At 37.4% G+C, this 27991-nt stretch overlaps 1 protein-coding gene across 1 annotated transcript in view; it reads left to right on the top strand.

Moving 5' to 3' along the window:
* Nucleotides 1-22621, top strand: part of LOC137396167 (ubiquitin carboxyl-terminal hydrolase 8-like) — a 59624-nt gene extending 37003 nt beyond the window's left edge. The window contains exons 9-23 of the mRNA XM_068082318.1: nt 269-645; nt 827-924; nt 2369-2552; nt 2800-3517; nt 4096-4218; nt 9102-9282; nt 10901-11028; nt 11216-11339; nt 11534-11639; nt 16178-16408; nt 19612-19856; nt 21149-21269; nt 21383-21413; nt 21705-21796; nt 21966-22621. Coding sequence (XP_067938419.1) covers nt 269-645; nt 827-924; nt 2369-2552; nt 2800-3517; nt 4096-4218; nt 9102-9282; nt 10901-11028; nt 11216-11339; nt 11534-11639; nt 16178-16408; nt 19612-19856; nt 21149-21269; nt 21383-21413; nt 21705-21796; nt 21966-22019 — 2813 coding nt within the window. The 3' untranslated portion in view covers nt 22020-22621. The remainder of the gene's footprint in view (nt 1-268; nt 646-826; nt 925-2368; nt 2553-2799; nt 3518-4095; nt 4219-9101; nt 9283-10900; nt 11029-11215; nt 11340-11533; nt 11640-16177; nt 16409-19611; nt 19857-21148; nt 21270-21382; nt 21414-21704; nt 21797-21965) is intronic.
* The last annotated feature ends 5370 nt before the right edge of the window (nt 22622-27991 follow it).

The raw sequence follows: 27991 nt of genomic DNA on the forward strand, positions 1-27991 counted from the left end.
TATTTATGTAGCCAACTTTTTTGTGAATAACTAGGGTACTTGGTTGAGCTGCACTATTTTTCTAACTCTTATTTCTAGTTTGAATAAAATCAAGTTGTTCATTTTTTTAAATTTTTTGTTATGCATTTAACTCAGTGTCGTGTTGGGCAATCAATAACACAACTCAAAGCATGTTGGTTGATTTTTCATTCCAACTCTTCAAGGCAGTGTGGAAAGCGTAGATAGTAAGTCTCACCAATAGCAGTGACTTGTTGTTATTTACTTTTAGTGGACAGCATACATTATAACTTTGACTTCTCCGATGATGAGGAACCAGTTCCTGAGGTACGGCCAGCCCCTGCGCCACAACCAAAACTGGCACCGATGTCTCAGCCAACTCCTTCCCAGCCTGCCACCATGCCTGCGTTCTCTCGGGCTAACAAGCCTGTGATTCAGGGCAGACTCTCCACAGTTCAGCCAACTGATTTTTCAACCCCTCAAGCGAGCAAGCAACCTCCATCTGTTCCACCTACTATCGCATCGGCTGCCGCTCCAGCTCCTGTTGGTACTGTCAAACCAGTTGTACCAGCAGCAGTGCCGGTGCGCGGTTCTCCTTCATTTCCAAATATAGACCGCACTCTAAAGCCTGGTATGCACTCTACCAAAGTAAGTACCTTAGACTATCAGGCTAGACAAAGAAGTATCACATTGCTCTAGGAATTTAGGTAATTTGACAGTTTTAGGTAGGAACTGCGACTAGTTGTTTGGAGTTGTGTGCCGCTGATCATTTAATATAGCATTTTGAGTAAATATCATTTTGTTACTCTCGTATGCTCGCCTGCAATAGGCAGGCACTGGCCCATCTGGTGGTGAGCTCAGCCCTCAAGAACTACATGAGAAGCTTAGGGAGCAGAATAGCCGAATGATTATAGAGACAGCAGCCAGGTGAGTCTTTTACAGCCCGAGTCTCTTCACCTCTCTATTCAGCTCTTTTTTCTCTTCGCTCTTGTCTCTTTTTTTCTCTCTCCCCCCTCTCTCTTCCCCCCCCCCCTCTCTCCCCCTCGCCCTCTCCCCCATCGCTCTCTCTCTCCCACCCTCTCTCCCCCTCATCGCTCTCCCCCTCGCTCTCTCTCTCCCGCCCTCTCTTTCACACCCTCTCTCCCCCCTCTCTTTTCCCCCTCTATCTCTCCCACTCTCTCTCCCACCTTCTCTCTCCCACCCTCTTTCTCCCACCCTCTCTCTTCCCCTCGTCTCTATTCCCCCTTGTCTCTCTCCCCCCGTCTCTCTCCCTCTCGTCTCTCTCCCCATAAATAATCTATGCAAACCTTCAATGGGAATAGGTAACGTTGAGCTCTATCTGTTTAACTGAACTGAATTTGTAAACGGTTAGATTTAATTTAGTAACTCCATTTGTATGTTGTTACATGTTATATAAGCGGGTTTTATGAAAAGTATTTTGTAGTAATAAAATTTTGGTAGGTTACAAAGTTTTATAATATACAGTCAAACATGGATAACTTGAGATAACAGTGATAACAACTGTCTCGGTAGTCTTTGGGCAAAAACCTGTTCGAGTTAATGAAGTGAAGGTCGAGTTATCTGAATCAATTTATCATTGCGTGGGTACGGACCAAACAAATCCATTTGAGTTAACCATGCATTCGAACTATCTGAGGGCGAGTTATCCATGTTTGACTGTATGCCCAAACCTGGATATACTAAGTTTATCTAATCCAGTAGTTGCATTGTATGTTGAAATCATCGTATGTTGGAGCTGATATTTTTGTAAGATTACCTTATACTATGCCTATTTCATTCCAGAAGCCAAAAGCTTTAGAAATACGTATTTCAAATCATCACTTATAGCCATAAAACAAATACATGAAACAAAAATTATATCAAAGCTCAAATTGTTTGAAATTAATTCAATAATCATGAGCTTCGATAAATATTTTACTTTTGACACATGTAAAACAAGTGCAGGCTCTGCAATGCATAGGTTTAATAGCAGAGTGAGTGATAGACATATCCAGCGTAACTTACTCTAAGTAACAGAAGCACACCGCTATATTTAGTGGTAAGTAAGAGTAAGTAATATTTACCCAGCGCTACTCACTCGAATTGTCACTAGATATTGTTTGTATGTTGTAGTTATTTCTTTGCTTTGTGATTAACTTCTACCAGCATTCTTACTTATGGTTACAAAACTAAATGTTTGAAAGATTTTGGACTGTTTGTTGGAAATCACGCTGTATGTACAGATGGTCGCTAACGAGAGTTTGTCTGTTGATCGTTGTCAGCCACATCATCTGACCGCCTCATTGTACGCTTGTCTGATTCGGTACACTGCAAATGTTATGTTGACCGTTGAGAATGCATGCTTTGGCAGGCTGGAGAAAATGAGTGAAGAGAAAGCGAAATGGGCAGAGCTTATTAAGCAGACAGAGTCGGAGTCGGCTTCTCTCGAGGAGTTGAGGAAGAAGAAACGAGAGATGGAAGAGGAGGTGTTGGCGCAGGAGCATCGCCTGGCGCAAATGAAGAAAGTGCAAATGGAGCACAAAACTGTTCCTCAGGTACAAGTAATTCTATTGGCTGATAGATCTAGTCCTTGAGCGTGTTTATGTAAACAATTTCGGTTGAGCCTAAAATAGTTTGAATTGTGGTGTGTGAAGTGCTGATATGCCCAGACTGTCCTCTTAAAGGAAACCTAAGTCTACCGTTGTGCCTAAGAATTTTCATTCAGTTGATTCTGATTCCATAAATCTGTGATGTTCTAATTTTGTGAGCAAATACTAACCGCTGGAGGCTTTTTGTATGCAGGTAGACAGAAATCTCAAACCAGAGCTTCAAGACTGGGAGCAAAGGCTATCTGAGCTCGAAATCGATGACACCAAAACGCGAGGAAATAGCCATGGGGCATCATCTGAGACAAGAGTAGGCAACTCCGAAGCAAGGTTGCGCGCTGTGCAACAGTCGAAGCTTATTGAAGAACACAACCGAATGGCTAAACGAAGTCCTTCAAAAGTTTCTGATAGGAAGGCAATGGAGCTCTCTGATATGGCAAGAGCTGCAGAAGAAAGGCAGGCTGCACAAAAGGCCAAAGAAGCAGAAGAAAAGAAACAGGCTGAAGCAAAGGCAAAATTAGCAGAAGAACAGAGGTTAGCTGCAGAAAAGATCAAAGAAGCGGAAGAAAAGAGGCAGGCTGCAGCGAGAGCAGAAGAACAGAGATTGGCTGCTGTAAATGCCAGACATGAAGAAGAAAAGAGGAAAGCTGCAGAGAAGGCTAAATTGGAAGAAGAGCAGAGGTTAGCTGCAGAAAAGGTCAAATTGGAAGAGCGGAAGAAAGCTTCAGAGAAGGCTAAACTGGCGGAAGAAAAGAGGTTAGCTGCAGAAAGAGTCCAACTGGAAAAGAAGAGGAAAGCTACTGAGGAACACAAGCGAGAGCAAGCGAGATTGGAAGAGCAGCGTATGGCGGAAGAAAAAGCGCATGCAGCCGAGTTGCTCAGGAAGAAGTCAGAATCTGCCTCCTTGCCTTCAGGTTCGTGTTTTTATTTGTATAAATGTGGCATTCAGTGTTTGAAAGTTTTGACGATCGTTTAAAAAATTGGCTTAATGTTGAATTATTCTTTGAATTATGTTCAAAAAATTATTGGATTGTTCCGAGTAGCTTTATTGTGGTAACTCCATCTTTTCTGCTGTATTTCTAATCGCTTCTCTTTATCAATTAAAGGTTTGACACCAAAATTTCCAAATTTTGATAATATAATTAGGGGCGAGACCCAAGAGCAATTATCTCATACATAATGTTTTCTAATTAACAGTTATGAGACTGACAATGGACAGCTCTATGTTTTTACTGAATAGTTCTATAGGCAACGCTAGTCGATTTTGTAACACGTGTTGCATCTGTCCTATATTTCCAATGGTATAGCAGTTATACCTAATAGCTCTATGGTTTTCAAGGTCAGTGCTCATTTAATAACTCTCTATTTTGGCCATTCTTATTTAGACTATAATTATTAGCAAAATCAATAAAGTTACTGTGATTGAGTTTGTTGACCTTCACACGGATGCTGCCGTTGCTGCTGTCCATTGCCTATTCCTTTATGCCTCTAGGCCTGCATAGGAAGCTTGATTCGACTGGCGCACCTGTTTACAACGATACACTGGAGCCGACCATCCCACCATCTGTGACACCGAATCAAGCACCTGCCAAGGCTGTTAGTCGTCTTGGCCAAGGTATGCATCTATCATGAGGTTCTTCTTGTGTGGTCACAATAACAGTGTGTATGTATCTTCCTGCTAGTGGCTGGAAATTGGTCAACCCTCGAGCATGGTTTTACTGCTTTGGCAAGTACTGCTAAGCTATTGGTTGAGTTCCTGCTAATCACTGCTTATACAGCTTCAGCTCTTCATACAAGTACTGAACATATAAAAAATATTATAAAATTAATAAAAAGAAGGAAATTGGAAAAAATATAAATTTAAAAAGCTAAAATACATAAATCTGTCTCATATTCTGGCTCAGTGAGATCTTTCTTCGAGAACTAATGTGATAGCAGTCATCACGGTTCCCTGTTCTCTTGTTACGTTTTGTAACGCGTAAAAGTGTCAAGTGCTTGTGACGCTCTGCATCCTAACAATTAAAATACATAATACCTAAATCTCTATCATACTTTGGCCAGGTAAGATCCATCTGTGAGCGTCATTGTAAGAGCAGTCTCAGTGGTTCACTATTTTCCTTTACTTTTTTGTTAAGTTTTACGCGTAAAGTGCTTGTGACCCCCTTCATCATGCCTCTTAAATGCTCTCTACCCTTAATAATCACTATGTTTCCATGATGCGCAGTGCTTCGGAGTTGCGCTATCTCCGAATCATGGAAACGGCGTCTTCGCACTGAAATCACTGCGCACTGATCAGTGCGAAGCCAGTGCAAATTCGCAGCAAGGAAACAGCGACTGCGCAGTGGCTGCGCATAGCTCTCATGCCGTGGAGACGGATTCTTCGAGAGCCATAAACTAGTACAAAGGTTGTCCTGCTAATCTTGTTTTTTTACTATTCTTCCGATCTTCTTTCACCTAAATTTAATTATGGTCTGCATTCACGAGGATGATGAGGTGATTACTTTCCTGGACTTTGTTATCGATGCCAACACTTTTCGAAAAATAGGTGGCAAGTCCTAAATTAACGTTTAAATAATATATTACTTAAAAATACTTATTAAAAATATATTACTATGTAAAAAGTGTGTTAAGGTTTGTAAAACCTTGTGAATGTGTATTGTAAATAAAAGTATAATGACGACAGAATCATAAAAAGACCGTTTATGACGTTCTGTATCCGTGATCGATTCTATTTCTCCATCAGGCGATTCGATTTATACAATTTCTCTTCTCTGGCTAATTTGCGGTATTTGCTTAAAAACCACTGCGCAGCATGGAAACGTACAATCTCCTCGACTTCGAGGGGGCTGCTTCGCAGTACTGCGCACCATGGAAACATAGTGATTGTCTAATGAACTTGATAAAAACAGGAAAATGCTTATAATAAAGGAACATCTGACATTATTATATATGAGTTAATTACACTGTAGTTTCTATTTTGCAGTTTATAATTTTTTATAAAATTGTAAACTTTTAGCCCGGGTTAGTTTATAATCTATAAATATAAATCTCAAAGTTGCCCGTCGTCTGTTTGGATGTCAGTCTGTCCAGCTATTCCTATTAAAATCTTGGAGTTAAAAGATCGCCGCAAGCTGGAATTGTACTCACGGTGATTGCAACTGCAAGTTTCAAAACCACAAACTTAACCGCTGAGCTATGCAGTCCTTATCACTGGAAAGCTCTCATCATATACCGTATACCCTTTTCTCGATTGCACACGCTAAATGACATAATAATTGAAACTCTATGAACTTTAGTAACTCTATGAAACATGAGGCTTTTTAGTGTTTTTGTAAATTTTTATTTCCGGTTTTTCGTGAGGTTCAATTGCTAAATTGGGGTCAAAGCTAATGCATTTCAAGCGGACAACTGTAATACTTTGAGTAGGAATAGCCTCTACATTATCTCCGTTCAGTCAGACAAACTACTAAACAAAGACAGTCTGATATCTCATTTTTATCCAGTATCCAGAGGTGTCAGTATCGTCATATTCAGAGGCTTGATGGATAGCTCCTGGTGGAACAGCAACCTTTTTAATACACACACACTTCTATGCATGAATTGCTATCATTAGTTCAACGTATTCAGGATTTTTAGTTGGTTTTCTCAGTTGTAATTGTATTTCTACCAAATCATTTTTGTATTGTAATCGTGACAAAACAGACTTAATTTAGCTGTTACTTGCTAATTATTTCGCATTTACATTTAAACACTTATAGTTGATTTATGTTGTTTTTTAAGTTATTTGATCTGCATAAAACTTTTATCTCATGATATGAAGTGTGAAAGTTACAGTTGTTTGACAAAGTTAAAAAGCCTTCACAGCTGTGTTTTTTTTTCTTATTTTATTTAAACTGCACAAAACACTTTTCTCATTATATGAAGTTTGAAAGTTAGAATGGTGACTGTTATTAAATGTAATTAAAAATAAATTATATGTGCAGAATTTTATTACTCGGGCAGCGCCGGGCATTCATCTAGTTTTTTATAAAATTAAAAACTTTTAGCCCAGGATTAGGCCGGGCTGGTCTGGGAGTCACCCGTCCCGAGTAATCGCGAAATATGGAGGATCATCACCTAGTATCTGACTAAACTTGAATACAGACAGCAGTTCTTACTGCATCTCCTTTGTTTAGCTTGGTATTTGTCATCTCTCTCCACCAGCACTTCTATCAACTTCTCTTTTAGTAATTGAATTATCTCTTCATTTGTTGTTACAAATTAGTTTGGAAAACTTCAGGAGTTATTAATCAGAGCGTGTTGTATGTAGAACAATTTGCCTACGATTTGAGTTCAGCCTTTGTCCATTTTAATAACATATATTCGTAATAATAACAGCATAGATTATTTTGTTCCTGTACTCGGAATCGCATTTGGTTCTGTCCATGTTCATTAACTAGGTTGTAGTTAGCTTTGCTTATCTATCTTTAAAAGGTTAGTGGCCTTTGTATTGCATTAGGTGCTTCTATGCTATACCAAGTATTACTTGAATGGCTTTCATAAAGGTGATACAATGAGATTCTATACTGCTTCCCTGCTTGCAATCTTTTCAAAGCTGCAATAATATATATTGTGTGTGTATATATATATGTATATATATATATGCGCGTGTGTATACATACATATATGTATACGTGTATATATGCATATACGTGTATATATGTGTATACATGTGTACGTATGTATATACCTGTATATATGTATTTCTATGTGTATATATGTATGTATATATGTATATATACACATGTATGTGTAAATATACTTGTATATATATAAATCTGTGTATATATGTATGCATATATGTAGGCCTATATATATCTATATAATATACATATGCTATACATATAAAATATATATGTATAAGATCAAGCGTTTGTATCATTGTTGGTCTGTCTAGTTACTAGCGATTGTTTAAAATAAGCACACTCGCAGTCCAGTACGCTGTGAGAGATCACGGTGTGTAATGATTATATGCACAATTATTCCTAAGTATGGCAGGTTTGTGCATGGTTTAGTGGTAGTGCGCTTGGGTTCACATCCATCCGAATGTGCGAGTTCGATTAATTGACTCGTTACATCTCTTATTATAGTAAATATTATGACTAGCTTAAGTTACTCAAATTCATTGAGTAAAGAAACTTAGCCAATTTTAACCACATAACTTGCTACTGTTTATAAGCTATTTTAAATATTGAACGAATGTACATCATAAGAAGTAAGAAATGTTTTTCAACAATCTGTTTTAGTTATGCCTAGAGATTTCAAATATATGAGTATATGGGTATTCATATGTTTACCCAGCGTTTAGAGGAAAGCAATGGGGCAAATTCTAACCAACTTATTTTGAGGCTATATTTGAGACATCTATAGCAAGGTATCTGAGGCTACATTTGAAGTTATATCCCAACCGTCTCAAGCAAATACAAAATAGAATATAGTATGTGTCGATAGAAACACGTGACACTATGACTTGAACGCAATAGCCGATGTCATAATGAGAGGAACAAACAGGAAGTGCAATTATTGGCAACGTCTTTGGAGATGTCTTTCTTTTGAGTGTTTTAACTGTGATCAACTTTAGTCGCTTTCAATCTTGAAATATCCTGACAGTCAGGTCACCTGAAACAACAAACAAAATCCTAAATGATAGAAAAATGTCTATATTTTCTGAAAATAAACTTTTAAATGTTGACGCGAGTAAACCTTCAACTCTTTGAGCCTTAGCTGTCCTTGTCAATTCGTGTCAGTATATTTGGGAAATTTTTATAACAATAGGAAGTTTTGAAACCTTGATTAAATATATCTAAATATGCTGATAATCCAATGATATTTGGTAAAGCACAGGTAAAAAAAACTCCAGCAACACACAACAAATGTCAGCAAATATCAAAAAATGTCTTCCACGGTTTTTCTGGATGAAACCATGAAAGTTTGTACAATTTTAGAAACTTCTAAAGTCTTTACATTAGCATCATATTCATCGAGCACACGTCATCGTGGTTTTATGACTCAAATAATCCACCAAATTATGTCTAGTATTATATAATTCTTCATCTACTTCACAATCATCCATGACATACCAACAAACGAGTCCTTTCGATTTTTCTCCCGACATCATTGTAGTAAAATTGTTATTATAACTAAGTAAATAGATAAAATTATTTGAAAAAGGTTATAAATGGAAGTACAATTTCTGGTCTAATGTTCTGTGCTAGAATTAGTTTGATTGGTTACGCTGTTACTTGGAAACAGCATTTGTAAACAGAGCCATGTGGATGCCGGAATACCGGCAGTCAGGGATCAAAGGGTTAACGTATTAGCCAAAGATCCCTAACCCTGCAGTAAACATCAGAAAATAGTGATTATTCCATGTACCGCTAGGGTTTCATAGCTGCTACCTTTCATCATCCGAGTAGCTATGACTGGTTGGCTTTAGCTCATAGTGTTACTCTTCAACAGGCTATTCAGGTTCCATCAGATCAACCACCAGACTGAAATCCGATGAAACGACCTTCGCAGTCGATGGAGAAATATCGTCAACCATTCACTCGAAGAGTAAGATGAAGAAGTTCAGTTCTATTCCCAACTTGACCCAGTTGGATGATAGCCCGACGGAGAGTCCTCCAGCTACATTTGACAGGTATAGCTTGTATAGCGCTGTCTACGTGCAACAGGAAGTTATGTCTTGAAGGTCTTGAGGGTGCGCTATATCAAAAAAAATTCGTTTAAAAAGCGTATTTTATCCTGAAAGCAGAGCATAAATTAATAGGCTTTAAACATGACATTTGAGAATAGCTAATTTTTATAGACAATTCTTTTTAATTTTCTATTTGTGTGAAGGAAAATTTCATGCTAGTGCATTCCATGAGATGCACAGGCAAATATTTTTTTGTTTTTAACATAGGCGAAGACTTGGACATTAGTGGAATTAATTCATAATTAGAAAGTTTATCAGTAGTGTATAAGTTCAGTGCGCATTTGATGTGTTTTATACTAAGTTTTCACTGCAAAGTGGCTAAAGACCTTGAGTAAAGTGAGAGAGTTGTGATTGCGCACCTTTACCTGCAATGGATAGGCTACAAATCCACTGATAAATATACACAATATATTTTCAATGCATTCATGAAAGGAATCGTAACTCCTAACAGCCTTGACAAAGCTTCCTAATAGGTTATCCAAGTTTATATCAGCCTAGGCTTATCATTTAGGAAAATTTAGTTATTTGAGAGGAATTTTTTGTCTCATCAAACTTGAGATTTCTGTGGTTTGCTGATGTTAAAGTCTCGTTCCCTGAATCTTGAGGCCTCTTTTCATACTTTGAGGCATTTTAGCTTTCAAATTCTTTTTTCGTAAAATTTGTTATAAATCCAGCTTTTCATAAGTACAAGTTTTTGTCTTAATGTGTTCATATGCTGGTCTTTCCAATAGCAATGCGAGATTCAAGCTACTGCATCTGTTAATCCATTCACTGATACCTGAACTGTAGCCAAAGAACCACCAATCACTTGAAATGATTATAAGATGGCTTTTTTGACAACCTTATCACTTGTTTTAATTGGGTTTGTTCATGGTTGCTCGAGCTGTCTTCCCGTCAATTTCATGCCTCTATGGATACAATTTCATACCTCTATGGATACAATTTCATATTTCTATGGATACAATTTCATACCTCTATCGATACAATTTCATACCTCTATCGATACAATTTCATACCTCTATCGATACAATTTCATACCTCTATGGATACAATTTCATACCTCTATCGATACAATTTCATACCTCTCGATACAATTTCATACCTCTATCGATACAATTTCATACCTCTATCGATACAATTTCATACCTCTATCGATTCACACTGATTTTTCTCTGCTACATGTTAGATTATAACAAGCATCATCAGTCATGAATCAGTTAAGCTCTTGTGTTAAATTTTTTTGTTAAATATTCCGTTACATCTATAAAATGTATGAAAGATTTCTGTACAAAGAATGCAGGTCATGTCTGTGCTCTTGAAGAATATAGCCAGTGAGTATAACTAGCTCTCGCGGGGTCTTGTTGAACCGTCCTTAACTTCAACTAATTTTGCTATTCATCATTCAATAGCGTAAAACATTTTAGTTGTTTGTTGGAGTTGCGATCGAGCTCGCTCTTCGGCAAGACTTATGAAGGCTACACAGTATTTTAGCATCTTCAGTCACTAGCGGTTTATTGTAATGTTTGTGATAAAATTTTATTTTCTAAAGCTTTCCTGGTAGATCAAGCAAGCCTGTGAATGCGATTCAGGTTCCAGAGTCTCCAAGGGCTACCTCCCATCCTCCCTTTGTAAGGATGGACAGCCGCAGGCTAGCAAACTTTTCTCCAGAATATGGCAACACTCAGCCAGGCAAGAGCTACCAGTGATGGTATCCTATGTCTTGTAGCTACGTCTTGTTGCGTTGCTGTTTTCCTTTTTCATATAATCATTCTGTTTGGAAAAATAAGGCGCGCTAGTAAACGGCTTTCACACAATATTTTATAGCAAGCATTCTGAATGTTCAAAGATAACCTTAGATCATTTGTGGTGCTTACAGGTTTGACTGGGCTTTATAACATGGGGAACACATGCTATATGAACTCTGCCCTCCAGTGTCTCAGTCATACGACACCTCTGTGCAAGTACTTCAAAGAGGATTTATTTCCTGAAGACATCAACAGGTCGGTGCTCTATGTGTAAAACCGACTAGTTTGCCTAGTTGGTCACTCCGCGTTACAACTATCTTCCCTTTTTGACACTATTAAGAAAAAGCGATGTTATTAGTTGGTAAGCCTTTTAACTAGGTACTATGAACCTGTAAAGTCAAATTTGTGTCTCAATCACTCTCTGTCTCTGTAAGTGAGTGGTGTTGTAGGCGAAGTCAAAAGGGCACACAGGGAGCTGTAAGCACCGAGTTCGCTCTCCTTCTTCAGTGTCTCTGGAGTGGCTCATATCGCTACATCATCCCCAAGGATTTTAAGGTTGGTTTCTACACTCATCTCTACTCTACACATTTGATCTGTAAAAATAATTCTAATTGTATTCCCTTAATGTTTTCTATAGGGAAAGGATGCAGTCACGTATCAGCACAGCCGCAGGGCCTGTTTGTGTAATTGCCCCTAATTGCCCCAGATTCTGTGTTTGCACTGCGATTCAAAAGTACTAATTTTTAATACAATTAAAACGAACTGGAAAAGAAACAAAATAAAAATTACGAATATGTTGAACTAGCTGTGCTATCTGGCGTTGCCCGGGTATTAAAAATCAGCTTATAAACAATGAGAGGTATTGAGAGTTGCCAGCAACTTGCTATTAGCCTGGCACATTGCCAATGGATAATTTGAGTAAGCTTACTAATAAGAGCTGCTGCTTTTTATAACGTTACGCCATAACTTTGCGTCGTGAATGAAAGCGGTAGCCTATTTGCTCCCATATAGCGACATATATTGCCTAATGATTTCATCAAGCTTGTGTGACTGAATCGGTAAGGCGCCGGACTGACAAACTGGAGGGTCCTAGATCAAATCTTCTTCGATATGAATTCTTTATTCCAAGATTTTAATAGCTATAGCAAGAACGACACACATACCAACTTTGAGAAATATATATAGATTAATGATAACAAAGAGTACATAGAAGTGTGTCTGTAAAAAAGGTTGCTATTGCTGCAGAAGCTATCCATCAAAATTTTGAATAAGACTTGACTGGTACATCTCGATAGTCGATACTTAAACAAACATGAAAATGAGATACCGAAATATAATACATTATTGAATCACATGATGGTACTTTGTCAGACCGAACCGGGAGAGAATGTAAAGGCAATTCCTACTCGCGAATGTTCGTGTGAACAGTTTTTAGTTTTCCAATTTCTACTGATTGCCCTTTGCAGTAACTGAAATTGAAGATTGAAATTGTGCCATTACGGTTGCGCTGTAACGGAACATTTGAAATTGAAATGCCACAGTTGAAGATTACAAATAAAGAATAATGGATTTTAAAATGACTTTTTTAAAACATTTCAAAAGAAGACCAAATTCAAAAGGTAACATTAATTCGTAATAAAGTGTACATATTTAGCTTTAATCGCGATACCGCAGATGAGCTGAATCAGATATGAACGACTTAACCTTGTGGTTAGGTGTGTCTGTTTGCATACTTGCAATTGCAATGGTCGTGAGTTCAATCCTAGTTTGGTAGGCAATTTTCATTGCTAGATTCTAATGGCTATAGCTGGACACAGTGATGACAGAAAACAAAAGACCAACCAAAGACAAACATTTAGATTTATATACAATATATGTATAGACTGCTGAATGCCCAGTGTTGCACGAGTGTTGAAAAACCTTGCCACAGAAAGTTTAGCATTGGTTGCTAAATTTAGTTGCCATCGGCTAAGTTTCTTTACCCAATTAATTTGAGTAACTTAAGCTCATTCAAACTGAAGCGTGAAGCCATGAATGATTGGCAGGTGTAATAGCTATGTGCACAATTTATTCCATAGTGTAGCAACTTGGACGCGTAGTTATAGGCGTGCTTATCTGCAGAACTGGATGGAGTTCAAATACAATGTAAAGTGGATTTTTCATTCCTAAAACTTTCCCGCTCTAACTGGACACACTAACGACAGACTACAGACGAGCACTGATATTTATATCTATATGTATATTTCTCTAAGTTTGTGTGTATGTATGTGTGTATGCGTGTCCAGCTATAGCTATTATTTTAGCATTGCTCCCACGCTTTACGATGCCTCTGTTAAGAAATATTTTAGGAACTAAGTATATGCAACGCAATGCTTCGTTTTTTTTTTCGTTAGGGCAAATTTCTTCTGTAATCAACAATCTTCTGTGATATCAACAATACTTTATCTTGAACTTAAAATTTAGCAATTTGTGTACTGATCACTTACATTGAAAGATATACATCGCTGAACTCGCCATGGCGAGGTATCCGGTATATACGGTATCCGTTAAAAACGATTCGCAATATTCGCAAATGGATAAATATTAAAAATTTAGTTAAAAGTTTAAAGTTTACTAAAATACATACTAAAACTTCTTTCAATGTGTTTAGTAAGCTAAATTTATTTAAGTTAGATTCAGCGTTTATGTTACACGTCTGTCTCGAAGGTAAATTTCCACATAGTACATTGTTTTGTTATATTATCTTGCATTGGATAATGACTATGGGTTTCTATACCACTCTACGTACGTCTATAGCCTGCGATATTTTCACATGCCAACACTGGCATGCGAAAATTGGCATGTTGGCAGTGTTGGCATGTCAATTTTCACATGCCAACACTGAAATGAACTGAAATCATATAATTGTTTTTCTATTTTTTTATTGATTTTCCAAATAATTTTTCTTAGTAATGGTAGCGAAATAGAATATAATGATTTTACATTTAAACACCTTAATAGTTTTATTTTTCCTTCTAATTTATTTCAATGAAACACTTTCAAGTTATGAAATTTTAAACTTACAGTTGTTTGAAAACCTTTACAGTTGTTTTGTATATTTTTAATTTAGTTGTCCTGCACAAAACCTTTTTCGCATGATATAAAGTTTGAATGTTACAGTTGTTTGACAAAGTCTGAAAACCTTTACAGCTGTTTTTATTTTCTCTCTTAATTTATTTCAACTACACGAAACACTTCTCTCGTAATATTATGTAGATTGAAAGTTAGAGGGGCAAATGTTGTTATATGTTAAATACAAATAAATTTTCTGTCCAAAGACTCTTTATTAGCCGGGCAACGTCGGGTAGCACTATAATCTATATGTAATGAGATACAAACAACCTTGACATGGGAAGTTGACCTTTTTTAACAGTTGCTTCGTATGTCAAAGCTAGTGCTTCGTATGTCAAAGCTAGTGCTTCGTGTGTCAAAGTATGTTGTATGCTATCTAGAGCAAGTATTCCTGTGAGAATACATTGTCTTTTATTTTATTGCTTCCACAGCTCAAACGCTTACCTACAGACAGTGTAGATAATTACACCGAGGTGATTACCATACATATTATAAAACAGTAAAACCTAAAATATATAATTAACTAAATCAATAAAATAATGATTAATAAAGAAAGATTTTCATTGTTTTCTCATCATCGCCTTTACACTGAAGACAAACAAATTGAGGTGTAGCCTTGACAGTTGAGGTTTCGACAGACCATAGGTAAAGGTTGTGATAGAGAAACGTGTCTTGTCTATTTTAGACAACTAGAACTCTAAATCGGTAGTATTTATTTATATGTTTATCGCAGGGTTGTACTGGTAAAAAACGGAGCGGTAAAAACCGTCCCGGGAAAAACTGTTTTTTACCAGGTGATTCGGTCAAAACCGGAAAAATCTTTTTTTTGTTGCAGCCTGTTTTGTTTGGCCTTAATCTGGTATTACTTCATATTACAGCTCTATATAACATGTTTTAATCATTCTGTAATAGTTATTAGTTGTAGAGTAGGGCAAGCATTCCTTGCAGCAAATTGATGCATATTATATATGTATACATTATAACACTTTTTACGGATATAATATATTTTGTATTATGCACAAGTGTAGGGTGAGAAAAGCATAAGTATCACACGAGCTAAAGATACAGGTTTAAGACAAAGACAGACATAAGGATAGCAAAAACTATTGACAGACGGGGATGTGTTACATGTATGCGTATGATAACCAAGAATGACTCAGACCAGCAAGACCAAACTCAGACCTCTCATGCGATCAGCTTTAGCACTGACCTTTGCATTGCAAAACTTGCATTCAATGTATGAAAGTTTGTCGTTCACATATATTTTATCAAAATCAGCCCATATGGGGTTACTTGGTCTACCTGCTGGCATTGTGTAAAATGGAAATTACAAGCACTGTCCACAGTGGAATGAAAACTATGAAGATAGTTCTGCGAAGCTTCTAATCATATTTATATAAACCCAGTAGCCATTGGCTACTAGCCAGTGCCCTTGCAAACTGTTAGTAGGGATAGTTGACTCAAGTTAAATTCAACAGCAAACTTAAAAAGGTCTCAAAACCTGTGACAATGGACAGACAGACAGACACTAATGGTTTTAGATGAGTGTTCAAGATTAAACGAATTTTTACGGTAGGTTTTGAGATATCAGTGCTCAAAGTGACAGCATTACAATGATGATGAAACAGACGCGTAAGGACAATTAGACATGGTTTTATTGAATGCGTGAAGTATATTTGTGAAAATATTCTGACGGATGAGGTTACATGAAAGTTTAAACAGAAGCCATAGTGTTCAACTACGTGCTATTTGAGCCATTTTGGACAGGGATTCCAACCTACGGTGTTTTCGTGATGGCTGCGATTAACTGTTCATTTTTGAGCTTATAAGAGCTTGTAATCACATTTCCACATATTTTGCACCTACAACACAACAGAGTAAGACATGGTGAATCTTCTGATACTAAATAACTGTAATGTGAATTTTATTGCAAGTCAACCTTCAAGGTTTGACCATATGGTGTTTACTCTGGTACCTTACAGTACGTGTTTGGTGGAGAGAAACCTGATTTCAACCATTTCAAGCAAATGGACAGCCAGGAGTTTCTCAACACACTCCTTGATACTCTCCATGAAGACTTGAACAGGCAAGGGCATCTGGCAAAACGGACCCATCCAGAGATCTCTTCAAAGACACCTGAAAAAGAAGCAGCTGTCATTGCTTCTCAGCAGTATAGAGATGAAAATCACTCCATTATCATCTCCCTTTTTGCTGTGAGTCAGCCTTTTCCTAATTTTAAATTCAATGAAACAAGTCTTAAGACAATGCTACTTGAGGAATATTCTCAGATTTAGATTATGATGGTTGTGTACAGTTTTTAGAGATCAGTGGTAGAATGGTCTAGAAGACCTGACCTGCAAACAGTAGGTTGCAGTACAATTCTCAACACAAAATGCCACTGACGGTGACAGGAATGATATTCAACCTTAAATTACTCCCTGCACCTGGGCGTGTCGCTAGTCACTGAGGTTTCCTTGCCACTGGACTCAGATATGTCCAGCCAAAATCATAGAAAAATGGTTTGATCTACAGTGCTATTAAAAACATGCGCAGCCTCTGCTAAGCAGACATAATACGCGATCTGCATCGGATTTTTCACACACAAACATCCTTGAATGTCGGTTCAGTGAACAGTTCATCAACTTACCGGATCAATCATTTGTGCATGTGGAGCGAGAATGCGGCGCATCGCGCACATATCCAAAGAGTGTTCCATTTTGTACGTCTCGTATTAGTTTTCGAGTGCTGGTTAAAGAATCGGCTTTCGCGTCGTCATATCGGTCGCTGATAGCTTCCTACTTCACGGAAACTGAAAATAAAAAAACATTGTACATAAAAATCAGCTTTTCTGACGAGTCATATTTTAAAAACTTATCGATGCCTGCTCTGCTTTTTTGAATAAGATTTTTGGACGGACAATTTTTAAATAATCCAGTTTACAAACTGTATAAGTTTAGTGTAATTATATGGCAAGGCAGATGTTAAGGTCAATATTTTGTAGAAATGGACAGTCTTTCTGTCCATTTTCAAATTTACAAACAAATATTATTGGAACTCTTATTAGGAATGTTATATGCTAATATTGTGCACTGTCGGGTTACAGCGTTCCTGTTTTATGGTTTTTTGTCTTATGTGGAACACGATGTTGTTCATCCCCTTGTTACTGCATTTTTTTCGCCATGTAACATCAACGAAAATGTCCCTCGAAATTCAAATCTGATGTTTTGTGTGCTACATACGTCGGAATCACAATATTGCCAATATTCTATTCGCCGAAATCTCTCCCACAACACCTGAAAGAGATACGATGCTTGTGCTCTCACTTTCAGTTTAGCATTATTTGTGTTTCGTAAATGCTTGATATTGTCTGAGTGAAACAAAAATTAGTGAAAAATAATCGAAAGTGAAAATCTATTGTTCATTTTAGCGTTTAATAGAATATTTACTATAAACTTCAATTTCCTATTTGTATATAGCTACATATATAACTTTAATACATTAGCTGTGGGTCCTAATATTGATAACATTAAAAATGAATCATAATCAAAAGCAGATCATAACTACTAATTATACTGTACTAAGTTACTGTAGGTAACTATAGTTACTGTAGGTAACTATAGTTACTAAGGTTAGTATACTATTTGGTTACTAATTTTTAATATGCACAGTACTTGTATATAATATATACATGCACAGTACTTGTATATAATTTATACATGTACAATATGTATATAAAATTTGAAAGCTTTTATACCAGGGGTGTTTGCATTAAATAATCATTATGGGTTTCTATACCCCTCTCCAGCACCGGAACTAATCGATGTCGTATGGCGGGGTCCACTGTGTAATGTATTAATCTTTTAATCTGTCAGTTCACTTTTAAGTAATTAGCTCTTACCATGTGAATGTGTTTTCTGAGAAGTTTTCTGCCGCAAACCACCTGCTGCAACTCAAAGACATCTAAAATTAGGTTGTTTTTTATATGCTCGTATAGAAATACAATTAGTGTGAAACAGGGGAATTGAACTCGAAGAGTGTAGAAGTGAACTTAATTGATTTATCTATATGTATATATATATAAATTGCAGCGTTTGTTTGTCAGCCTGTTGTTTGTGTGTCCAGTTATAAATAAAGCAATAAAGTAATAAAAGCGAAAAATCTGTTTTGCTCTGGTATTGAACTCGGAATCTCCAGTTCTGTAGACAAGCGTGCTGTGGTATCCACTACAACACGCATCCAACTAACCATACTATGGAATAATTGTGCACGTCATACTTATTACACCTACTTTTTAATGCCAATTGGTTAAAATAGCACGCTTCAGCTAGCGCGCTTGGAGATCATGATTGCATAAGAGATCATGGCACTCTCTTTTTCCTGACTCTGGCTTCATATGGATGGACATGTATCTTATTATAGTAAAGATTTAGACTAGTCGAGTAACTCAAATTCATTGAGTGAAGAAACTTAGTCAGTTGAAAAAATATTTTGTATGCAAAAAACATTTTATTACCCGTGCAATGCCGGGTAATCATCTAGCGATTTATAAATAGGTTAGCATGTTGCAAAGACTGCTTACAAAGCAAGCATCAACAGTAGTTTGGTTATTATAATAAAGCCTGGTTTCCATATGATAGCGCAAGGCGCGCAACAAGGCACACGACGTCGTGCGTAGGCCAGCTGTGATATGGAAACGTCAGCGCACGACGATCGCGCGACGTGCGTACGCTGATCGCAAGGATCCAACAGAATGGATCCTTGCAATGGGTGCGCGCGATGATGTATCCCACAATACATCGCTAGACCTTTTCAACCTATCCCACAATTCAAACGGAGGGCTGTGGCTCCGAAGAAATCGGTCTCCCGTACGAATGAGTAAGCCTGGTTTTCATATGACAGCGCAGTTTCGCAACGGATGGCTGTTTTTTCTGAAGAAATGTGTCTCTCCTACGAAAAAGTGAGGAAATTATCCACCCTGTCCAATGAAAGCATGGCGCCTACGCGCGATATGGAAACACTGCATCGTGTTCCAAGAAATGCATTGCGCACGATCACTGGGCCGCGCACGATCATTGCGCTGTCATATGGAAACCAGACTTTACATGGAGCATCACAAATAAGTAGTGACCTTGACTTTGCCAGGAGTAGGATGAAATAGATTGTAGTCATTAAGGCTTCAAATTTTCATTGACTTCTAACTTTCAACTTCAAATTTTCATTGACTTCTAACTTTCAATTTCAAATTTTCATTGACACGACTGTTATTCCCTGTGTAGATATGAGAACAGCTTCAAACATTCGCAAAAGAATTTTATTATTGGAAATCTGATTGGACAAAGCGTTTTTGTTGTGTAAAGTCTTAATTATTGCTTGTTTGCTTTTTTACTGATGAATTTATGTATATATTGATGTATAGGGAATGCAGAGGTCGGTTGTACAATGCAGAGCATGTCACGAGAAGTCATACAAGTTTGACCACTTTACTTTCCTACCGCTGGAGATTCGTACTTCCTACAGCACATCTCTCAGCAAGTGTCTGGAGATGTATCAGAGGGTGGATGAGTTAGATGGATATAAGTGTGGTAAATGTCACAAGAAACATAGTGTACGCAAGTTGGAACTGTACACCCTGCCCAATGTTCTCATCATTTTCTTTAAACGGTTGGTACTGAGGCTAGTTACTCTATAGGACTAATGTCATCATATAACTTCAACTGCTCTACTCAAGCACTTTTAAAATTGAAACTAATGTTTGTCCCATATTATGGTATAACTCAAACTATTGTATAACTCAAACTATTACATAACTGATACTATTGTATAACTGATACTATTGTATAACTCAAACTACTGTATAACTCGAACTATTGTATAAATCAAACTATTGTATAACTCAAACTATTGTATAACTCAAACTATTACATAACTGATATTATTGTATAACTCAAATTATTGTACAACTGATACTATTGTATAACTCGAACTATTGTATAACTCAAACTACTGTATAACTCGAAATATTGTATAACTCGAACTATTGTATAACTCAAACTATTACATAACTGATACTATTGTATAACTGATACTATTGTATAACTCAAATTATTGTACAACTAATACTATTGTATAACTAATACTATTGTATAACTCGAACTATTGTATAACTCAAACTACTGTATAACTCGAACTATTGTATAACTCAAACTATTATATAACTCAAACTATTGTATAACTCAAACTATTGTATAACTCAAACTATTACATAACTGATACTATTGTATAACTGATACTATTGTATAACTCAAATTATTGTATAACTAATACTATTGTATAACTAATACTATTGTATAACTAATACTATTGTATAACTAATACTATTGTATAACTAATACTATTGTATAACTCAAACTATTATATATCTCAAACTATTGTATAACCCGAACTATTGTATAACTCAAACTATTGTATAACTCAAACTATTACATAACTGATACTATTGTATAACTGATACTCTTGTATAACTCAAATTATTGTATAACTAATACTATTGTATAACTCAAACTATTGTATAACTCAAACTATTATATAACTCAAACTATTATATAACTCAAGCTATTGTATAACTAAAACTATTATATAACTCAAACTATTATATAACTCAAGCTATTGTATAACTAAAACTATTATATAACTCAAACTATTATATAACTCAAACTATTATATAGCTCAAACTATTGCATAACTCAAACTGTTGTGTAATTCAAACTATTATATAACTCAAACTATTGTATAACTCTAACTACTGTATAACTCAAACTATTGTATAACTCAAACTATTATATAACTCAAACTATTGTATAACTCAAACTGTTGTATAACTCAAACTGTTGTATAACTCAAACTATTGTATAACTCAAACTATTGTATCACTTAATCTATTGCATATTGTACAGGTTCAACCAATTCAGCTCTCACTTCTCTAAGAAGACAAACATGATTGACTTTCCTGAGCATTTGCAACTAAAAGGTGTTGGAGAAGAGAAGCACAAAGATTATAAACTCTACGGAGTTGTGGTGAGTAACAGATTAACTGAGTTTCTGAAGTCGGTTGTTACAGTTGAGTTCCTATATTCCAGTGCATTCCATATCCATCAACCTTGCTAATATCTCACATTTCTATATTGTAGAACCACTATGGATCACTAGACTCAGGTCACTGTAAGTATGCAGTCCCGTGTAACGTGAGATATATTCATGTGTCATAAGTATGTGCACACTTATTCCTAGATACAAAAAGGTAATCAAATGGTGAGATGGTAGCGCGCTTGGCTGGGAAACCGGATATCTGGGTTCGACTCCTGTGCGATGTGATCTTTTTTCTAATGCTCTTTGTGTGTTTTCGAACAGACAGTCACGGCTCTTATTACAGTAAATATTCTTGTAGGATACATCTAAATGATAGATCATGCTGTCTGCTTCATCACTAGCGTTAAAAATATCTACTTGTAGACACTGCGTTCTGTCGGAGTATAGTTACCAACCAGTGGCACAAGTTTAACGATGAGACGGTTTCAACTGTAAGAAGTTTCAGCGATATCAAGGTAAGGCCATATTGACAAGGTAATTTATGTCTCTAGTTTCTTCCTGTGTACATCCTTCCTGCAGGTACTGCGCTTGCGCCTATTTCTTTTCATTTGCTCTTTGTCTCTACATGCTCTTTGCTGTAAATTAAACCTATACAGTAACTCAACCTGTTTATATATATTGTAGAGTTCAGCTGCTTACATCCTCTTCTACACATCTGTGCAAGCTCGGACCTCGTAGTGCAAGAGTGTTTATTATCTACCTACACAAATCCAACATGATTGGCTGGTGGTTTTGTAACATATACATTCTGGTGCTTATATAATACTATTTACTAACCTTATGAGCATGCATGCATGATTCTCAAGGGAACTGTGCATGTGCAGATACTTTAGGGGTAAGATGTGCATTTATCGGTATATTTATGAAATTATAAGTGATCATTTATTGATACCCTTCTATGAAGACTATCGGATATTATGAAAATCCGTGCATATATATAGCTCAAAGCAAGTTGTCTGCTCTATATTTAAGATAAGACAATTCCGGTTTTATAAGTCTTTTTTTCAAGTTACACATTGCATTGGTATAATATATTCTTGTGTATTTGAAGGAGTTGGTGTTACTTTAGTTCATCTGTGTCCCTACTTAACATTACTTGAGACTTCTATGCAGTGTCGGGTAAATCATCTGAAACAGTTTTATTACCTGATGTCATGCGGCATGATTTGCCAAACTTATTTATATTCTGTCATGTCCAAATATAGATGTATACTATACATTAGAGTCTATTTTGCTACGCTATATTTCTTATACATTATTGCAATAAATAATAAACTGTAGTCTTGATTTCTTTGGTTTATTTTAACTCTCCACACGATCATTGCTGATTAGTTGTCATCATAGAGGTTTTAAACTATTTTAGTTTTGGTTTTAGTATGACATTAAGAGAAGACTGTTTGCACATTCTTTATTTCGTTATTAGTGCAGTCTTGTTATCGTAACACAACAAATTTTATTAAAACCGCCAACAAAGAGATAGATCATTGATTTTTTAATGTCTGCATGATAACGGTATATAATAAAGAAAATTTGATGAAACATCAATTGTAGGTCATCTTGAAAATTTTCAAGCTTTTGTCGTGCTCTGCAGTACGTTTATGTTTTAGTTTGTATAGAGTGTCTAGATTTATAAGTCTCAAGTGTTTGTCTTTCTGTTAAACCCAGTGTCCAGTTATAGCAATTAATAATCTATGTGGCACTGGATTTGATCTCGGGACCTCCAGATCAAGAGGCAGTGAACATAATCATTAAGCTACTGTACATGAAATACAATGGATTCAGTGGTCGAATAGTAATTGCATTGGTTAAAATACGCCCGAAGCGCTTGCTTGGTGTTGATAACCAGCACTGTTGACCAGTTTTCTGCCAGCACGTGTAAGCTAGCCCAAAACGCGGGTATTGTTTTAGTAAAGATCTAGCTTTTCAGGTAAATTACTTGAATTCATTAAGTAATTATTCTATTACCCGTGCAATGTTAGGGATCCAGTAGTCTATATATAAATCTCGGATCTTTCTGAGAGTGATAGCGTTTTAAAAATGGAAGATCTACTTCACACTAGATGTGAACTTGGAACACCCAGTTCTGCAGACAGGCATGCTATCCAATACACATCACTGCCCAACTAGCTACACTACGGAATAAATTGTGCACATACTTACTGTACTTGCGAACCTTTTTTGGCTGTTTTTTAGCTAACATAGCGTGAACCCATACCAGAAGAAAAATATGTGCCATATGTGAAGAAAAATGTTTAAACTGACATGGCCAGCAAGACTATTGCAATCAGTATAGAGCTGTAGTAGGCACTGCTGTCAGAGCAGTATGAATTACATGAAATTAAGCACATTACACAAAAATAAACCTGCATTTAAAAGTTAGAATGGTAAATGTTAAGTAAAAATGAATTTTTTGTGCAAAGATTTTTTGTTATCCGAACAATGCCAGGCACTTATTTAGTGTATCAAAAATCATCAAAAAATGATCCTATTTGATAATTGCCTAAACAAAATTGAGAAGACAGATTTTACAAATATTCCCAATTAGTCGAAATTCATAAGCATTGGCCAGTCTCAAGTATTTATTGTCTCCTTTTTGTAAAAAGAGTACAGCTACCAATAAAGTTTTCAACAAAAAGGATAAATGAAAACTAAATATGTGGCAAATGAATAGAAGTCAAGACTTGTAACGAATGAATAAAAAGTAATGAAAAGGTTAAACAGTATTTAATACAATTTTGCAAAGCACAGGTGTAATCAATGAAATGAGCCAATCCAAAGTTTAAATTTCTGTTGGAAACAACAAACCAATGCATAACTGGCTTACTTACTTACGACTTCCTGTGAGTCTACTAAAGCTTTCGCTGATGTGAAAGCTTCCAAGCTTGATTAAACATGATAAAATTGCAGTATGTGGGAAATAAACAACCTCTCATAAGGTTATTAATAAGCACCAAAACATCGATTGATTTTCCAAACTGACAAAGGCAACGATGAACTGCTCAAGTTTGTTGCGGGCTGCCTGTGAATTAATTTAGCTAGTTGCATTAAGACCCCCAGCTGAAGCTAAATTTTTTAGATGGATACCGGAAAATTATTACTTTATTACTTAAGTTTTATTGATATTTAACTACTGGGCTTTTTACACTAATCCCAAAACACTTCTAAAAAATTCAGTAAAATAACTGCAATGCCATGTCATGTTGATATAGTAGAATGAAATAGAAATTAATCCATATACAAGTTGTAGCTTTAGTTGTTGTTGCAGTGGTCACAATTAGGAGTTATCCTTTTAGTTTGAACCATGCTTTTACTACTTCCTGCACTAAAAAGCGGCAGATCGCAGGGATGAAGTAGAAATAGGTAAGTAGTGTGGCTGCAGAAGTTAATGAGGCCCAGAAACAAAAAACAAACCTACATGGCCAAATGGCCCAGTCAAGCAAAGGAGACTAGCTTGACTCCTCCGAGATGGGAAAGACCCGAAACACCCGAAACAGTGAGGCCGAGCTTAGAGATCGAAGGCGGCCAGAAATGCAACATTTAGTAGGACAACCGAGTCGTCCACCGATTCAGCCGCAGAAGACCGGCCTACTACAAAAGTTGACCTCTGCGGTTGAGAGACATAGCTTCCTAAAACAATACGTATAAAAAAATGTTCACCAGTCCCCGTCAACAGCACCGGCGAAGGGCGATCCGCCACTTTCACAGAGAGTAGACCCACCTGGAAGGAGCTAGCCAAGAAAAGTTGCTCCTTGTTGAGTGAACTCTAGAGAAACCTAACAGTAGTCTCAGGAGTCACCAGGACCACGCGTGATACAACTGGTCGTATGGGCCAGTTGGTTGAGAATGTGCCAGATGCGAAGAATTGATCAAAGGCTAGCCAAACCGACCCTAGAACTTTGCGCACAGCTCAGATGAAGACTTGAGGTGACCTCGGCAAAGAACTGGCACAAATACAGATCACAGGCTAGGGACTCGTGGCCACCATGTACAGAAATTCCTTGGGTGATGAGGAGCTGACTAGACAGCAACTGAAGCTGGGGTCGAGAGCTTTGACATTTACACAAAATTTGACCTTTTCTCAGAATACGGCTGGACAGAGTGTCGGAAGCCAGGACATCATTCTAGAAACAGCCCAGGTGATGTGCAGTCTGTCCAGCAACTGTTAAAGAGTCTACCGTGTAGCGAACACTCTCTTTGGCCTTCTCTGGGATGAGCAGGACAACCAGTTGTTTTCTTTTGACCTAGTTTTGACCAAAACTGAAAGCTACTTTGAAGAGAGGTTGGCATGAAAGCCGGTTGTTGAGGAGAAGAGTTGCAAGGTGTGCAAGCCAAAAAGTATAGCGAGACGAGGACAGCCAGAAGCAGACAGAGACTGTATGCCAGTTGCCTCTGATAAAAGGTAGCAGTAGACTTGGTAAGGTCACTGGCGACAACACCAAAGGGCAGTAAGTGGATATTGGTGTTAACCAACTGCTTCACCCAGTGACAGGATGCTTTGATCCTTTGGAAGCCACGAAAGTTGTAGTGAGACTTCTGTTACATGGGTTTGGAAGAACAGTTTCACTCGAACCAGGGAGCACAGTTTGAGAGTTAGTGAATGAACAATTTTTGACAACTCTGGAATGTGAAAAATTCACGCACCACTTTGTACCATCCTCAGGCCAATGGCGTGGTGGAGGCCAAGAAGAATGGGACGTGTTGCTTCCCCAGCTAATGACAGCATATTGACATACGCCGCACTTGGCCATGGGGACAATGGCAAAGATGCTGATGTTTGGAAAAAAACTGAACCTGCTAGACCAGCTAGAGGACTACAGTTTGCCAACAGAGGCTCAATCAACATATGAGTATGTGGTAGAACTATTTCAAAGACTGAAAAAGGTGCATGCTGCCTTCAGACAGGCGCAAATAAAGATAAGATAGGTGGACAGGAACGAGCCAGCCTCATTTGCTCCTGAAAACTAGGTCTGGATGGTTAACAAGACAATCCCAAGCAACAGATTAGGTTTGTGGGACCATACCAAGCTATTAAGGTACGACCCAATCACACGTACCTAGTGATATGGCAGAGACCATTCTCATTCAAAAGCAAAGGCCGGCTGCAGCCTTACCAATCAAGCCTAAAGGAATTGGAACGAGATGAGCTGCAGCTACTGTAAAGCCTCGCAGAGGTTCAACATGAAATGGGCTAGAATAAAAGATGAGAGCCATGTCCTGGCCAGAAACATTTGGTTTTAGAGTGACCTATCCGAAACTTAATATCACAAGGATAGCTGAGCTGAGAAAAGAAGCCAGAGCTCCTTTAGAAATACTTTGAAAGAAACTATTAAAAGGATGAAAGTCTTGGCATTTTGGTACAACCAGTTAGGTCTTAGAGTCCCAAAAACCAGTCTCAGAGGTCACTAGACGTAATCTTTGACCGGCTTGGATAAAAAAAAAGCCTCCTTTATATGGTGAATGGGCAAGTCTTAACAAGGCGATAGGTAAGCCCATACAAATCCGGCAATGCGGCATCGAAACAAAGGAAAATCGCCCAGTTTAAAATTTGACTATGGAAAAGCTAATTCCACTTTAGAACGCTGATGAGCAAACACTGCCCAAAGCTTTTGTCGATATACTCCATATTACTATACATTCCTATGAACCTGTCACCACGGCATCTCAGCCAGGTAAAATTAACAACTCTTTAGAGAAGATTTTAAGCCAACTGCGGCTCATGGAGGCAAGTCAAAAAGTCTCCTAGACTCAGACGAGGAGCCTGTGGCCATGTGTCAGAGCGTGGATGCGGCGGCGAGTTCTCATCCGAAGAAAATAAGCGAGTTGAGGAGCATCTTGGCCAAACTGCCTCTACAAGCAATTCTGCTTTTAATTGCAGGAAAACTTGTGTTTAGTCACACCTGGTTGGCGCTTGAACTTTTACTGCAAGCCGACTGTCCCGGGAGTAGTGCTGCACGATATCTTTGCATGTACATTTGATTATTTGGTCTCTAAATATATTGAATATCGAAAAAATATCGAACATTGGAGTTGTCTTCTATCGATATATAGTGTTAGACTACCATGAATGATATAAAAAGATATTGGGTGATATCGATTGAAAAACAGGAGTTGTTCCCTCTTTACAATAAGGAGAGTAGACAACACCAGTAATAAATGAATGATAAATATTACGATAAAATATCGGCTTCGATATTTATATCGACTTGAAAACTGACCAAATATAAAATCATCCACTGAAATATTTCGTCACATCGAATGATACCGTTTTACCGTGCAGCACTATCCAAGAGGCAGAGGAACTGGCCGCTCCAGCCTCTTTCCCTTTACGACCGAAGCCCATAAGAACAGACTGGCTAGGATAATAGGATGCCAACCGGCTGACCAGTTGCTTTGAGACTGCCAAGAAACAAGTCAGACAGCTCCTCAAAGATAGTCGACACCCGGCACTATTCTCAAACTGGTCCAGCAGATCGCAGATCCCCTCCTGGCCAGGAGACCTAAGGACTCAAATTGGATGTTCGAAAAACAGGAAGTCTGCCAGCTCGAGTACCGCGCCCGGCAGCATCAGCTTTGCGCTCATTTGATATTTCTGCCCGGTTATGAGTTGAAGGCCCCACGCCTCTACTTGTGGGAAGAGTATGGTGGCAGGT

This window comes from Watersipora subatra, chromosome 5 (assembly GCF_963576615.1).
Source record: "Watersipora subatra chromosome 5, tzWatSuba1.1, whole genome shotgun sequence".
Classification (NCBI taxonomy): Eukaryota; Metazoa; Bryozoa; class Gymnolaemata; order Cheilostomatida; family Watersiporidae; genus Watersipora; species Watersipora subatra.